Source organism: Hermetia illucens, chromosome 6 (assembly GCF_905115235.1).
Source record: "Hermetia illucens chromosome 6, iHerIll2.2.curated.20191125, whole genome shotgun sequence".
In the NCBI taxonomy this organism is placed as follows: domain Eukaryota; kingdom Metazoa; phylum Arthropoda; class Insecta; order Diptera; family Stratiomyidae; genus Hermetia; species Hermetia illucens.
The window spans coordinates 39,538,391-39,554,603 of record NC_051854.1 but is presented as its reverse complement, the minus strand read 5'-3'; the positions used below and the strand labels follow the sequence as shown (position 1 = coordinate 39,554,603).

The following is a 16,213-nucleotide window of genomic DNA, read 5'->3' as shown; positions in this document are numbered from 1 at the left end:
CACTTAAGCTTCATCAGCCAGTTCACTTCCGACAGGAAAAGATACCGCGGTTGCTGACGCTTTGTCATGTGTTGATAAAGTCAAGGTCCCCGCCACCGTCAATTTTCCAGCGATAGCCGAGGCGCTGAAGGACGATGCTGTTCTTCAGAGCTTGAAGATCAACTCTAAATACACATTAAAGGAGTTTCCTATCTTCGGCTCAACATCTAATTTATACTGCGAGACCTCAGACAAAGGACCAAGGCATATATTCCGGCCGATTTCCGAAAGGAGATATTTCGCGGCGTCCACGATCTGGGGTAGCCAGTCATTCGAACAACGAATCGGTTAGCTACCGTAAAGTATTTCTGGCCGCATGCATCGCATGCCAAAAGTGCAAGACTACAAAGCATGTGAGAAAATATGTATATGTTTTCCCTGGATCCACCAAGCATTTCCACATAATTCACTTCGACATTATTGGCCTTTTGCGAGACTCGCATGGTTTCAGGTATTACCTCACAGTCATCGACAGGTTCACACGGTGGCCTGAAGCGATACCTCTACCTCTCTCACCAAGTTTTGGTGTGCCAATAATTATTATCTCCGACTCCGAATGTAGTTTGAGTCCTCCCTTTTCTCGGAGTTGGGCAAACTTCTCGGTTTCAAATGCCACCATCCAATCGGATGCTCAAAAGGTGGCGCAGGACCCTGAAGCCCGCTAGAATGGCTCAAGACGACCCTTTTTGATCGCAGGTCAGTCCTACTTGACCTCCGGACAGCCAGCCAAGAAGAATTTGCTGTAAGTCCCGAAGAGCTGGTATTCAGGCAAAACCTGAGACTCCCCAGCGACCCTGTTCTCGACATCAGCTCGGGACTCATCGCTATTGGTCTGTTACGTCTGCTCACCGCACGAAAACCGTGGCTAAGAAGCCCGGGATCTCGAATCCTGTACGCATGTCCTAATTAGGACGGACGTCCCTCGAAGGCCGCTACAACCATCTTACAGAAGCCCTTCGAAGTACTCGAGCGAGGCCTAGCTCGAATAAGTAGGAACAAAATTGAGCAAATCGAAGATGTAATTGTACAACCAATTAATGGGACGGACACCCCTCGGAGGCCGCTGAAGCCACCTTATGAGGACCCCAACACCATTATTACCTCAATGTCGAGGGCACGGTCAAACAGATCCCCTTGGTGCGACTAAAGCCCTTCGTCCAACAATAAAGCGCAATCAGGAGGAGATGCCTGCACGCCCATTTTGACTTGCAGCAGCCAAGTTGAGGGAGCCATACGTCTCGTTCCTGATCGAAACCCCCTTTGATTTCAGGTGGGGGTAGAGTGTTGTGGTGGAGCGAGCAACTTTCGTGTCGGACGCACGCAAGTGTGAATCGTGGTGGCCATAATATCAAAAAACAATGTTTTGACAGCGGTGTCAGTGCTAGAAAGGAGTCGGGACTGAGCGGAGAGTTGTCCTGCTATTTATTGTTTTAATTGTATTTAACTCAAAATATAGTTTATTAATTAAAAGATGTCAATTTCATTTCAAGCATTGCTGATATAACAATTACGTTACCAAATATGAAATAAAGCGCTGATTAGCCAAACAACCTTTTATCCATACTTCTTACATAAGATATATACAAAACATTTCCTACCTGAAGCACCAAGATTCCATCTTGTTTAATATTTTTCGTCAATAAATTGTCAAAAAACAGATATCCATTTGCCCATGCTGTGGTGATTTGGTTTACATTCATTACAAAACTCTCCAAACACACTTGTTTCTTTCACCGACCACCAACACGGCAACCACAGATCTGCAAGTTTTAACACTATATCGTAAATGGATCCCATTATATTATGCGCGTTTACTACGTATTTCTGAAATAATTGGAAAAGTCACCTTCTCTTCCTCAACTATTATAATATTTGAATGCAGTTTCTACAAATTCGTCAAGTATATTTGGAACTAGGCCCAAGCCGTTTTGATAACGTAAGGAAAGGAACTTGGAAATATACATGCACATATATAAAGTCCTACATATTTCTCATAACATATAGCGCAAACCCTATCCCCAGGAAAGATTTGTGCATTTGTTTTTTTTTTTGAAGATCTTTTCTCAAATTATTCTACATTGTTGCTAGTCTCCGAAACTTTATCTGAAAATACATTAGAAATATTACACGATATGTACTTTAATTAAATCAATTATCAATATTTGTCATTATTTGAATTTTTCTTCAATTCACCTTTATACAGCTCACGATACACGATGCATCACATTTATCTTTTAATAAATACTCGTACTTTAGTTTTCAACTCATAATTCACAAAACATTTATTTTTGGAAAAGATCGTAATCATGAAACCTCAGAGCTATATTACGAAATTAAAAAAATTAAAAAAAAGTTAAATTAGATTTTGGGCAGGGATGTAGTTCATTGCATCAAAAATTCAGAAAATTTTCAAGCAAAGTATGGCTAATTTTCCTGAATGATTCAGTATATTTTTGAATCAAGATATTTTTGAAATAATTTGGGATTATGTATTAAATCTTCTGAATAAAATAAAATAAATAAAATTGACCATAATTTGCTTAAAATCAGACAGACTCTCCGAAAGTAGTTTCATGTAGTTAACCTATTGCATCTTGTAGTTTGACCCCGAAATTGTAAAATATGACTCAGCTTGAAAAGCATTACTAACCACAGTTGCTTTTTAGAAGGCAAAATAAACCAAACCTTCGACGAAAAAAGTACTAATTGATAGACAACTGCAACTATAACTGCAACTGCTCCATCGGAATTGAGTTTTGCATGCCTTTGAATGGGTCTCTCTGTTTATTTCTATACACTCTTGTCTGTATTGTAAAAACAAACTTAAACAGCATTCTATTTTCCCTTCTAACCATAATTAGTATTTTTTCATTTAGTTCTCTCCTTCCTTATCTTTTTCTATGAACAATAGTTAGTGTAGCTACCGAAAGTGTTTTGTATAGTAAACTGAATGGTTGAAAAGTTGAAGAGAGAGCTTTGAGTTCAATGAATTTGTGAGAAAATTAGTAAAAAAAAATTATTAAATTAAATAAAAAATAAATTAAATAAAATAAGTAAATTATTAATTATCCTAACATTATTCGAAAAAATTGGAAATAATTGTAGAATTAATATAAAATCCTTGCATTTTCACTGAATTCGAAAGCATAGCCTAATGTATAGTAGTAAAAAAAACACTTATTGGCTTGGCTCAAAGTTGCATAAAATTAAACAGAAAATACAATTCAGACTGACTCCAACAACAAATCGCAAACGAATCAGCAAAACGCTTAGGTTCAAATCATTCAATCTACGAATGTTATTGAACTCGACGTCATCATTACTTTGTTACACCCTTCCCCTAAACCGTGATACTGAATTTATTACATTCAAAAACACACAGCTGTTGAATTTTAGGTAAAACATAATAACCGCTTATTATTTTCCTTTCTTATCCTTTAAAATTCCTCATTTTTTTTATATTTTTTCTGTTTTGAATACAGTTCAGTCGGTTAGTTTTAATGATAATTCATTTCTCATTAATTAGACTAAAACTAGATATAAGAATGAATATGCTATAGCTCAACTAAGTAAGATAAAATTGAGCGAATCACAGATGCAATTGTACAACCAATTAATGGATTATTATAATTTCAATGAAATTATTTTTCAAAATCCAATCAATTGTTGTGTAGGGAAATCTTGTAAGGACTTTGAAATGAATTGATTGTTTAAAATAATTCCCTTTTTTTTCTTGACTTAAATGCGCAACTAAAATAATTCCTTCTAAAAAGGAACCGCCCTGAATGAAAATAAAATGGTTTTTTAATTCTATTAAATTTAATTTTGGAATATTGACTAATAAATTACTCTTCAATATAACTCGAAGAGCTTTGTTATAAATTGCTATCCATCCAAACCATGACTTTTATTTCATATACAAGAATAAGCCTCATATTTATTAATTCTATAAAAATATTATTCGAGACCAATATTTACTCATATCTCAGGATAGTAATTTTATTAAATAACAACTTCCTTGGAATTATCACCAGAATAAATAGATAAAAATTATTATTATTCATGATAATAAGTGTATACATTAGCAATATCAATTATATCCGATTGCTTTATATTATAAAAAATATGATAATTTGGTAACTAATTCTCTTCCAAAAATAAAATAAATAAAAACAATTGGTATGGATTCGAATAAAATATCAATTTCAATCATGATTTCCAAAATTTTTTCTAAGACAAATCTATCCAAAATAAAAACTTATTTCCACCTTCTAAGTGACAACCAGGTTTTTCAAAAGCACTTGTGGAATTACATCCGCAACCTGTCAAATGAGTGCCTCTTTGTTATTTAAAAAAACGTTTAGTTCGTCAGTTCATGATTTGGATGCACCTCAACAACAACAGAAACAGATCTTTATCGCTTAGACCCAACCACCACCTCTCAAGTTCAAAGTCAAAATTATGTGTTTAAACACTTAAGGCAGGGGTCATTCCCATATGATCAAGACCCTTTGTTGCGGCCCACGAGGTGGTCTATTTGGATATATGAAAATTGGACTGTGTCTGGCGTTAGTCGGAATGACAAAATTATGGCAAACTGATCATCTAGTGTATTTTCATGGCAATGACTGATGGACTGATGGAAATTTAAATTTTTAAATAAAATCTGTCAGACTGGCTGGACTGATGATAACTTGAGTGTAGTGCAGTTGTCATTGTGTTGTTAATAGAAACATGACTTCCGAGTGGTTCGTATCTTTAAATGCACGCAATAAAAATGGTTTTTTATTGTCTTGTCAGCCCGTCAGTCTATCAGTCATTTCATTAGTCCATTTTTGATGGATTGACTTATGGCAGACTGATGAAATACTGATCCTGTAAAGTCAGCCTATAAGGGCATCTTGAGTTAAGCCATTCAACCTTGCTACCTCCTTTCTTTGTGAAATAAACTTATGGCCCAAAAATAGATACTAGTAGTCCTGTGACATTATTTTATTATTCCAAATGCATATTTAGAGAAGAGGATTGATGGTGCAGTGAGACTAGTATAATATTTTCTTAAAGTTTCGCCAGATGTCTACACGTTTTAAGGCTCTCGGGGTATTTGAGTTATTGATAATATATGTGATAATTTTCCAACAGAGAATAGGGTAGTTAACTAGCGCTCTGACCTCCCTGATATGTAGGACCGCAAAGGGAAAATCCAGGCCCCTAGTGAAAATTATACGGAATAACTCGGGGTAAAAAATTGTGCTGGCCATCTTATTATCCTTTTGTTCATTCAAATTTTTATTCTGCGCTCCCGAGAAAACTACGAGCCGGCCGAAATCGGACCCTTTCTACTCGGCTCTCATTCTTCTTTTTCTTCAGCCTTTGTCCTATTCACAAGCGGGGTTGGCTCATCGTGATAGGTTTCACCATTTGGCTCTATCAAATGCCTGATCTGGATGCAATATCAAGGCTTTTAAATCCCCATCCAGCGTATCAAACCACCGTTGTTTCGGCTCTCAATAGGCCTGATAAGCGAAAAAAAGTTGGTCAGCGAAGAAAGAGTTACCAAAATGCCTCTTCAAAGTACTATTCCTATGCTGTAATTGATGGTGATGAGCTTGGCCTGGGTTATAAGTTAATGTTCCATTTTATAAAAAATACTGAGGAAATCAAAGGATGGAAGATTATAGACGATTCGTTAGTGACCATAATGATAATCCCTGAAGAAAGATATCCCAGCGAGGCAGAAGTCTAGACATTGGTGGCATAATGGTGAATGGAGATTCGTGCTAAAATGGCGTGATAGTTTTTATATTCTGCTAAAAGAGTTACGCCTACAGGAACTTCTGGTAATAGAAGAATTTTCACCTGCATAGTGCTGTCAGGTTGAAGGCAGCATGGTGGGGATTAGGCCTCGAACGTTATCTTTCTAGGATGACTTGACTGACAAGATATGCAAAGCCTTCTGACGACCGAACCCAGCTAGACATGTTAACTTGAATGAATATCTCTTCTCAAGAAACCTTGCTTTCCGTTAGAGTTGGATTTTATGTGATACTCACAGCGGTTCACTGATTGTGGTTCCCAAATAAATCCGTTCCCGAAAAAAAACCTTGGGTTTATGCTCATATTAAACCTACCGAACCTTAATTCCACCTATGCGTTATTACGGATGGACGACCTCAATATATTATGATATCTTTCCTCAAATACCTCATCTACGCTGGTCACATTTACTTGGTCCCTCACCGAGTCAAGGGGTTTGGGCAAATTACTCTCGATTTGGAGAATTAGATAAGCCGAGTCGGATTTCCTACAAATTCCAAAAGAAAACCAAGGTTCTGAGTCCAATGGATCATCGCACCCTTCCTATTTGCATTAATGAAACATATTTCACCAAACCGACAACCATGACATTCATGCATGGTTGACATACTGTGGACCATTTAAAGGATATTATCAAGGTTATTATTTATCCTGATTAATGAACTGTAAAGGGTTTTGATCCAAACAAAAGAAAGTAAGTTTTCTGTATTCGAATTTCTGAGTTCCTGCTTCATATATTCTCATTCACAAATGTATTAATTAATCAAAGGAACAGTTGCCGTAAATTTTAATTAATTGGAACAAATATTGGCATATTTTTTATAAATTGAAAAATAACCTTGAAATCACATACTGCGCTCCGCAGCTCAGGTTTACATTTTCAATACCAATCATATCTGGTTTCCAGTAAGATATTTATATCATTGATCTGTGATCCGAAACGTTTCCTTATACTCAGAACAAACTACAGTGGAATCCCGATAATTCGTACATCGATTATTCGTATTTTCATCTAATTTGTACAAATTTGCCAGTCCCAAGGGTTAATTTTCTTTGTTTTGGACTCCCGAATTGGTAATCCCGATATTTCGTATCAAATCGTCAGTCCCTTAACCATTATTATTATTCTGTTAAGGGAAAGTCGCACCGCGTCCTTGAAGAACTATTGTGCCCCTTTTATTGGTTATAGTGTACCTGTTGATCATAGTATCTCAAGCAGGCCTGTAACCGTTAGGAACTTTAGTATGTTCCCCACTTCCACTTTCCGTTCCCTACTTGCAGTTCTTTCAGCTTTGCATCTGGTATTAAGTGTTCTCCCAGATGCATCGACCTACTTTGCACAAGTGCCGGACACTGTCCCAGGACATGCATAGAGGTTTCGTCCTCCTCCTCACAAAACCTGCAGGCAGTGTCCGTAGATATCCCTAGCTTCTCTAGGTGATAGTTCAGCCGACAATGACCAGTGAGAATTCCCACTATGATTCGGAGCTTTTTTTGGTGAGGTTTAAGCAATCGTTTGTACGCATGGGTTCGTATCCCCCAATAAGCACCCTTGACTGCTCCATCCCTGGTAGGCCCGCCCAATATAGTTCCCTCAACTGTTTCTCTTCGTTTCTTAGATTCATAGCCATGAAACCGTTTCCGATTCCACAGAAGGGCTCTGACCCGTGTTAAGGCATCCCTGCTCCCTTCTTGGCAAGTTCATCCGCTGCCTCATTGCCTTCCAACCCAGCATGGCCTGGAACCCAAAGTATCCAGACCTTGTTGGGCGAGCCGAGTGTATTCAGTCTCTCAACGCATTCCCATACCAGTTTAGAATTCACCTGGTTGAACCTAAGTGCCTTGATCGCTGCTTGACTATCGGTGAGAATAGTTAGCCCTTAACCATACAAATTATCGGCATTCTACTGTATTATATATATATTCATAGGAAAATTTTAAAAAAAAACAAACTTTTTTATTTTTCTAAGAGAAGCATGGTATCTGGATATAATTCATATGTATACACTTTGAAATTTTTTTCATTGAAAATCATATTGCACCATAAGAGTTAATTGAAAATAATTCGAAAGACCCATTTTAGGCATCTGTGATATCAAAGAGCATCTTCATTTTTATACAAAAATAAGTAAACCTTGAGTGGGTTGGTGGGTTATTCAGACTAACAAATCGCTGTGCGAATTTTTAGGGGATGCAGGGGAAAGGCGGGATGATCGGTCGCGGGATCGGGATAGGTGGTAACATGGGAATGCAACAACAGCAGCATTCACAGCAAGGAATGATGCAACAAGGACCAATGCAACAAGGAATGATGCAACAAGGGATGAATCAACAAGGAATGATGCAACAAGGAATGATGCAACAAGGAATGCAACAGCAACAACAACAGCAACAACATTTACAACAACAAAGCCAACAACCACCCCCGACAACTACTCAACAATCTTCCGGTGGCCTTCTATCCGGTGCAACTAGTCTTTTTTCAGGTGCAACACAAGCCGCTTCTAGTGGATTATTTGGAAGCAAACAACCACAGAAAGGTGTGCCTCAAGTTGTCCCTCAACCAGGATTACAACCAATGAATCAACAACAGCAACAACCAATGATGGGTGGTGGTATTTTTGGCGGTGGGCAACAGCAACAACAACAGCAACAACAGCAACAACAACCAGGACAAGGACCTAATTTAATGCAGAAAATCAATGAAATCACAGCTCCCGGTGGTGATATTCTATCGAAAGGCAAAGAATTAATTTTTATGAAATTCGGCCTAGGTGGCAAATAACCCTGGCCACGTAGCCCACCAATAAATTTATTATTACTTAATCTTAAAATCAACAATAAAACTATCAGCAAATCGTTTAAAGTAATTTGTTATTACGAATTCCATAATGCTAATGAAACAATAATAGTAAGATAATTTTTAAATCAACAGATAATAAATATTGTAAATGATATCGTTAATTTATTTTTGTTACGCACATGTTTTCTGCTGTTGGCGTTGCCCAATTCTAATATTAAATAAAGTAAATTTTCCTCGTACTTATATTAAAAAGATATGATAAATGAAGAAAAATATACACGTATCTCTAGCACAAGGAACCACTCCCTCGTTCAAATAAAGTTAATAAATAATAAAAACAACAGTCAAAACGTGCGAATGATAGCTAAAACTCTTTAAAAATGCCACTAAGCATCTTAAAACTGATCATTTCAAAAGCGATTGATACACCTAAACTTAAACTAAACCAAAAAAAAAGGAAAAATACATATATAAATGTTTAAATAAACAACAAACAAACAACAGTGGAAAATTATCATTACCAAATTGTTAATAGTTACCATATGAACAAAAATGAAACAATAATATTATAAACTATAGAAATACGACAAAAAACAATCCGATCAAGAAAACCGTACTGTAATCGTAACCAAAATTGAACAAATACAAAACAAGTACGATGTATCTATGTAGTTAAATTAATAAAAAAAAAATCAACTCAAACAATAACAAATACATGAAACGGTAAAAAATAAACACATAATCAAAAATCCAATAACAACAAAAACAACAAAGACAAATTGAAATTATACAAATGTTTAAATAAATATTGTCAATGATAATAATCATTAATAATACATGTTGTATGTATATTCCCTTCTTTCTATTTTACTAATGTTTATTTATATATAAAACAGTTAAAACTACAAACTTGAACTGCTACAAATAACTTTTCATAAGTTATTCAACAAAGAATTTAATCTCTATACACTCTATTGCAAAAACATACATTCATTCACACCTACAATGCGAAAACATACACTTACATATATACACAAATTAATTAAGATTTTCAATAATCATAGAAGGAAAAAAAAAGATTAATAGTAATAAAATAAAAGCTGAAAAAAATGCATACACACTGTTGTAAATATCTATGTAGGTTACAACCAATTGTTAAAATTAAACAAAAAATAATAATAATAAATTGAATAAATGCATTGAAATAAATGAAATGATTTAACGGGAAATCGTTAGTGGGAAAATCCTCTGTATAAAAAAAACGATATCTATGCAATAATATTTAAGACAAAACAGAAATTAACAAAATTCCTCATCCATCTTTCTATTCATGACATCAATATTTTTATATTTTAAGTTCACTTCTGAATTCACATTGGCATGATTTCTATAGTTCAATTCTGACTGTTTGAATTAAGGATATTATATTTATGAAATAAACGGGGAATTGAAATTTTGAAAGTTTCTTTATAATAATGTAACGGTTACACTACGAATATTTTTTGTTGTATCTTTACCATATCTGTCTCAAAAATTGCTTTATATTGAAGTGAATATTGTTATAAATATTGCCAATGGACGAGGTAATACTATTTAAAGTATTATTTAAAAACACCAGATGGATTACATCATGGGATTACATAAATCAATACCTTTATAGGAGTTTGTGAAACATCGTGGAATTCAGGATCTGGAAGTATGAAAATTTATTTCTCTCAATTATTAGAAGATTTTTCCAATTTAAGCCCAAGTTTGGGTTTTACACAAATGAAGTCATTATTAATAACCAAATGAATTAATTCTAAAATTATATTTTACATTATAATCCTATACTTCTATTTATTATAATTAATTTTAAATTTATGTTATTATTAATGAATCTCGTTCTGCGTCCGGTAGCTGTAATTACCAAGAACGATATATTACTTTAACTTTTTATCTATAATATTTCCAAGAAACAGGCAACAAGCGACAACGTTTAACGAGGATATTTAATATTTTATTTATTTAACTTTTTTATTTAATATTATTTAATAGCAAGGTCTAAAAAAACAAATGGGTTTTTAAATTAGGGACGAAACCGGAATATTTTTGTAGCTATCGATATTTCGTGAGTCAGTTGTTCTCTTCATTAATGCTTAATCTAAATTGTAAGAACTAAGGAAGGGAACAAATGGCTCCCGAAATATTGAGACTTGGAAAAATATACTGTCAGAGTGAAATTATGCGGTGTTTCCAACGATTAAATGATTGAAGTAACAAGTTGTTAACACTGATGAAGGGAACAAGTGGTTCCCGAAACACAAGTTGTTAGCACTGATGAAGGGAACAAGTGGTTCCCGAAATATCGGTATTTGCAAGAATAAATACCCACACCAACGAAAAAGAAACAACAAGTTTTTATTACTTCAATTAAAATATACTGGTTTTGTAACTAATTTAAAAAAAAAAACATCATCGAAACCCACAAGCTCAACACTAAAATAATAAATCAAATACCAATTTGATCAAGAACCAATTTGACCAATGCAAACTAAAGGAAACTTCAACCAAAAATAGCAAAGAAGTAAAGTGTTTTGGTCTGTTAAAGTTCCCTCTCTTTGCATATTCAGTCCATCTATTAAGCTTTAAATATTTCTAATAGATTAACGTTATTATTCTCCAAATGCTACTTCCGGGATTGAATAGAGGAGAAGGTCTAAATGTGGCCCCCCCTTTTGTTTTTCGAGCATGAAAAGAAAAATTAAGATCGGCATGTCAAGTTTCATGTGCTATGCATTTCAATATTCTCCTGGTCATTGATTCGTAAGGAAAAAACATGATAAAATTCCATATATTTTTAACAAAATCGTATATTTCGACGTATCCAAAATTTTGGTTTTGATGTAAAGTGTGGGTAATATGTCACCCAGGGGGCCATATTGGAAGTATGAAAAATTCTTTAAAAAATATTCTCCAAAACTTAACAATTAAGTAAAAAATAAACAATAAATTACCTTCTTTTCTTAAAATTAAGTAAATCCATTAATAAAAAAATAATAATGAACATAATAAAAACGAAATCAAGATAAAATACATATAAAATAAAGTTATCGGCAAAAATCGCAAATATAACAATCTCCTTCGTTTCCCGCACAAACGCAATGAGCCCATAAATTGCATCCCTGGCATTGAATCCACTCCTCCCCTTGTTGGTCATTTGAATACCTTGCATCACAAAATAAGCATTCTGCATCTAAGCTCGTTGGTATTTTATCATTTGAAGGTCCTTCGTCGAAGCTGTCGGATTGTGTGTCTAAATGATTTTCATCTGAGACAGTGGTTTTCCCTCCACGGCTACGACTTTGGATATTGTCAGGATTCTGATTTCCATCTGAAGCACTTGATGTACCTGCCAGGTGTGTTCTATATGCAGAAGAAGTGAGTACTTTTGGTGTGGTACGTTTTCGCCCTCGATTCGAAGTTTTATTTTTAGGTTTTGGTATTGGTTGAATAATTTCTGGTGAAACTATGATGTTTAACTGATGATGCAACAACTCATCTCTTTGCGATGCAGTCAAATTTTCCTGTGTGTTGCTCCCTGGGCGGTTTTCGGAAGTGTTTTCATCGTTATAAACTTGAGCTTCTGCTGAAAAATCTGCGTCAGAAAAAATCTGCGGATTAAAGGGGTAGATTCCGGTGACGCGAAATCCATTTGCAGCGATTTCTCCTGTTGAGCTTCGTAGATAGGCTCGACCAAACAATTCGGCGATATCGTAGGGTTTAAGCAACCGATCGGAATGCAACAAGAAATTTCGGATTTCTTCACTATAATAGGTTTTTAGTGCCCCCATAAAGGTTTTATCCAGGGGCTGCAATTTATGCGTGGTGTGAGGTGGAAGAGTAACTATTGTTACATAGTTCTCATGAGCTAACTCCAGAAGTTCAATGTTACGAGTCTGGCTGTAATGCCCGTCGAGTATTAACAGTACAGGCGACTCCTTAGTTGGATTTGTTTTAGAAAGAAAATGACGAAACCAATCGGTGAATAAATTCGTTTGAATCCAGCCGGATGGGTGGACTTTGCCGATAGCACCATGCGGAGCTCCTTTCATAAGTATATCGAAATAATTTTTTCTGGGGAAAATCATCATGGGTGGTATAAAAAACCCGGAAACATTCATACAGCAAACCACGGTCATCAATGATCCTCGTTCCGCAGCAGTTAAAGCACCTATTTGTTTTTTGCCTTTCTTCCCAATTATTTGAGGAACTTTAGATTGAACGATTGTCAGCCCGGTCTCGTCGACGTTGAAAATGCGATCAGGAGGGTATCGAATTTTTTCCATTTTCGCCTTCAAAATCTCAAAAAATTCCTTTACTGCCTCACGGTTAAAGCCTTGAACACGGGCAAAAGATGTTCCTAATGGTTTCCTTAAAGAAAGTTCGTGTTTGTGTCTTCGTAGAAAAAGGTCTAACCACGAACGCCCTGCTATTTCCTTTGTAAAATTGTTGGGTATGTTATTTTTCAAAGCTAACTGATAGGCCATTCGCCGAACATCTATTCGTGTTAGACCATAGTATTTCGCTTCCATTAGAAGAATATACTCCACGAGTTTCTTTTCTATATTAGGTGGAAGTACAGTTTTCCTACCTAGCGGTTTTTCAACAATTTTTTCAGACTCTCCTAGATCGTGCACCAACCTTCTTAATGTAGTCCTCGGTACGCCAAACATTTTTACGGCTTTTTTGTAACCCATCGTCTTACTCCTGACTGCATCTATAGCTTTTTTCATTTGTTCCGGGTCCCATGTTTTCCTCTTTTTGGCTACGGTTAACATAATGCTGTTCCGGGGCATCTATAGGAAACAATACAGCAATCTTTAATACTTTTGTGTTTCAAACATCGATTATGGCCCCCGGAGGCCATAATCGAAACCGAACGGGGGGCCATATTAGACTTATGCAATCACAGAAAAAAAAAGCAAAAAATAAAACGAAAAGTAAGCCGTGCTTCAGCATTACCTTGATATGTAATACTGCTGAACCTGTAAAAACTTTTTAGCACAAAACACCATTTAAACATGCCACATTTACAGGAATACCGACAACAAATATCTTCTTGGAAGAAAGTTAGAAGAACACAAAGAACAGAAACTAGAATTTATCTCTACCATTTGTCATTTAAATGACATATGGATACATGAAAAAAACAGCTGTTAAGATTGTGGTTGTTGCACAGTGGCGTTTTTATCTGTGGCTGTTTTGTGTCGCGTAGAATCGTAGGGGGCCAAAATACCAGCAGGGGCCAAATTTAGACCTTCTCCTCTATAATATAACCTCGTTTTTCATAATGCTTAGGAAGATTGTTTGTCTATCTGTTTTTTTTAGAAAAATTGGTTGAATTGCCAATAAATTTAATATTTTTTTCTCTCTTTTGGAAATATTTTTCTTTTTAAATATAATATAATAATTTAGGTGTTTACATCATTTAAAGCGCCTTCCTTATTCTACGTGCGCTAAAATATTTTAAAGAAATGACCAATTGAAAGGACTAATTTTCGCCCTTTTCTCTATGGAACTGAACTTGGTAAGAATATTTTAAAATAATTTAAAATTATTATAATAAATAAAGTTAGATGCAGAGTGCAGTAATTACAAACTTCAAACAGAATCCTTAAAACTTGAAGGAAATTTTTAGAAAGGAAAGACCAACCGTTTGTGGACCTTATTTGGTGCGAAACTTTCACCAATGTTAATAATTCTTTCTATCTAAATTACTATACTGTAAACATATAACCATCTAAAACAGCAATGGCTGTGAAAAACGTATGAACTCTTCATCCCTTTAAGTCATTGGGGAGCGATTTTTATAGGACCTTCACTCTATTTCAAGAAATCTGCGATCTGATCCTTCCTGGTGACATTAGCCGTTCTTCCAAATGGCGTCAGCATCTCATTAAAGTTTTTTAATGCTTTGTACCCCAACAATCGATAAATTGTCCAAAATTCTATGCAGGCAAGAAAATATTAGGACGTGTGATCTTTGTTAACGACGTGAGTATCCCAACGTACAAAACTATATCGAAGCTTTCTGCTGTTGGGCACTTGCCCTATGTGAAAGCATTCATCCTTCGACAACTTATTCCCACGGTCCAATGGAGCCACTATGCGATTACAATCGTTCATCCCGAACCATAAAAGCAACTCCTCGATGGGTCCTCTTTAATGTATGACAACATAACCATTGCCCACAATTACTGCAATTCCGTGGATCTATGTACTTCGCCTGTCCCAGGTCATTCAATTCCTCCGTTTGTTCCAATGAGAGATAAACAAGGATCCGTGGCAGCCAGATATACAATTGCTTTGTCAAACTACCTTACATTCTTCCTAAAAGTTCACATCAAAGTTCATCAGCAATCTATAATACTTGATTCCATACTATCAACTTGTGAAAAGGCATCTAGAAAATGGACACCAAATTCCTGGTAGGATCCGTAAGCCACCACTCCTTCACCGTCACTGCTTTATCGATCAATCTTGACCAGGAGAATCTCTTATTCGCCTGCTTCATCTACCTCTGCAATGGAAGGAACATTCGGCTGATTCAGTTTACCGGGTCTTCCCCTTTTATCTGTCCTCAAGCTCGCTGGTATACCGTAAATCCGTTTCTACGAAAATGGGATTCCTTCAGATTGGAAACCAAAAAACTGCTTATCGCGAGTGTCACACTCTTATTCAAACGTGCTGACCGATGTCCGCGTAAGCCTACGAAATTCCCTCCGAAATAATCGACATCAGATTATTCGCGCATGCCACTTACCTTGGAGTAGTCCAAAAGGTCCGTAATGGTTAGATTCACATTGAAAAGTGCCAAGAAAGATTTTCTGTAGTTTTCAGAGAAATGATACTTTTCCTAGAACTTGACCCCTTTCCAGTATTCCTCGACCAAACTTCGCATATCAATTTCTGCAAACAACTTAGAGTCTCCACGAAGGTGTGATGTCGCGTTACTCTCGAACGACCATTTCTATACAGCAAAAGTCAATTGACACCCCCCCCCCTCCTAGACAACAGACCCTTCCCATCGGAATTTCACCGATTGGTTTTCTTTTCCCCGCCTTTGCATTGTGGCTGTACTTCCTGCACATAAAGCAAAGAATCTATGATCTCATCTACTTATCGCTCCCGCTAATAGTTTTAGAGACCTTCCGGCCCTTCTTCCTTTGACCGGACAACAAGCTGTACAGCATCACTACGAGTATGGAGTTGATTTGAATGTGCATATCGCATAATTTTTCCTTCTTGTCAAGGAAACTGTTGAAATCATCACACATCACATCACATCACATCACATCATTATCGTCCACCATCTTATGAAGTTATCGCATTTTCAATGGCGTCTTTTTCTGCGCCTAACTCTGAAGTGATAAATCTTGCTTGATTTCGCTAATTTTTATTTGCTTCGCTAAGCGTTTTTGAACAAGTTATCTGCGATCATATTTTTGTCCTAAGCTTTCCGATTCCGATTTTTTTGTGCATATTATTAATAGTTGCCAAAACGGAGGTTGC

The 16,213-nt window shown here is 36.0% G+C and overlaps 1 protein-coding gene and 1 long non-coding RNA gene across 13 annotated transcripts in view; one reads left to right on the top strand and one right to left on the bottom strand.

Moving 5' to 3' along the window:
* The window catches only part of LOC119658882 (RIMS-binding protein 2), a 307,235-nt gene extending 296,262 nt beyond the window's left edge, over positions 1 to 10,973 (top strand). For 9 of the 10 annotated variants that reach the window (XM_038066659.1, XM_038066667.1, XM_038066666.1 and 6 more), the window contains one exon: positions 8,045 to 10,973. In XM_038066659.1, coding sequence (XP_037922587.1) covers positions 8,045 to 8,641 — 597 coding nt within the window. In that variant the 3' untranslated portion in view covers positions 8,642 to 10,973. The remainder of the gene's footprint in view (positions 1 to 8,044) is intronic. The other variant, XM_038066665.1, reaches the window with a different exon arrangement.
* LOC119658883 lies at positions 1,479 to 2,775 on the bottom strand. 3 transcript variants are annotated; one of them, XR_005250297.1, is made up of 3 exons: positions 2,690 to 2,775; positions 2,233 to 2,359; positions 1,479 to 2,142 (listed from the first exon to the last, which is right to left on the bottom strand). It is a non-coding gene; the product is annotated as an uncharacterized LOC119658883 (long non-coding RNA). The 3 variants fall into 3 exon arrangements; XR_005250296.1 differs by having other exon boundaries at positions 1,494 to 2,142; positions 2,624 to 2,722; XR_005250295.1 differs by lacking the exon at positions 2,690 to 2,775 and adding an exon at positions 2,596 to 2,676 and having other exon boundaries at positions 1,494 to 2,142.
* Positions 10,974 to 16,213: the final 5,240 nt, after the last annotated feature.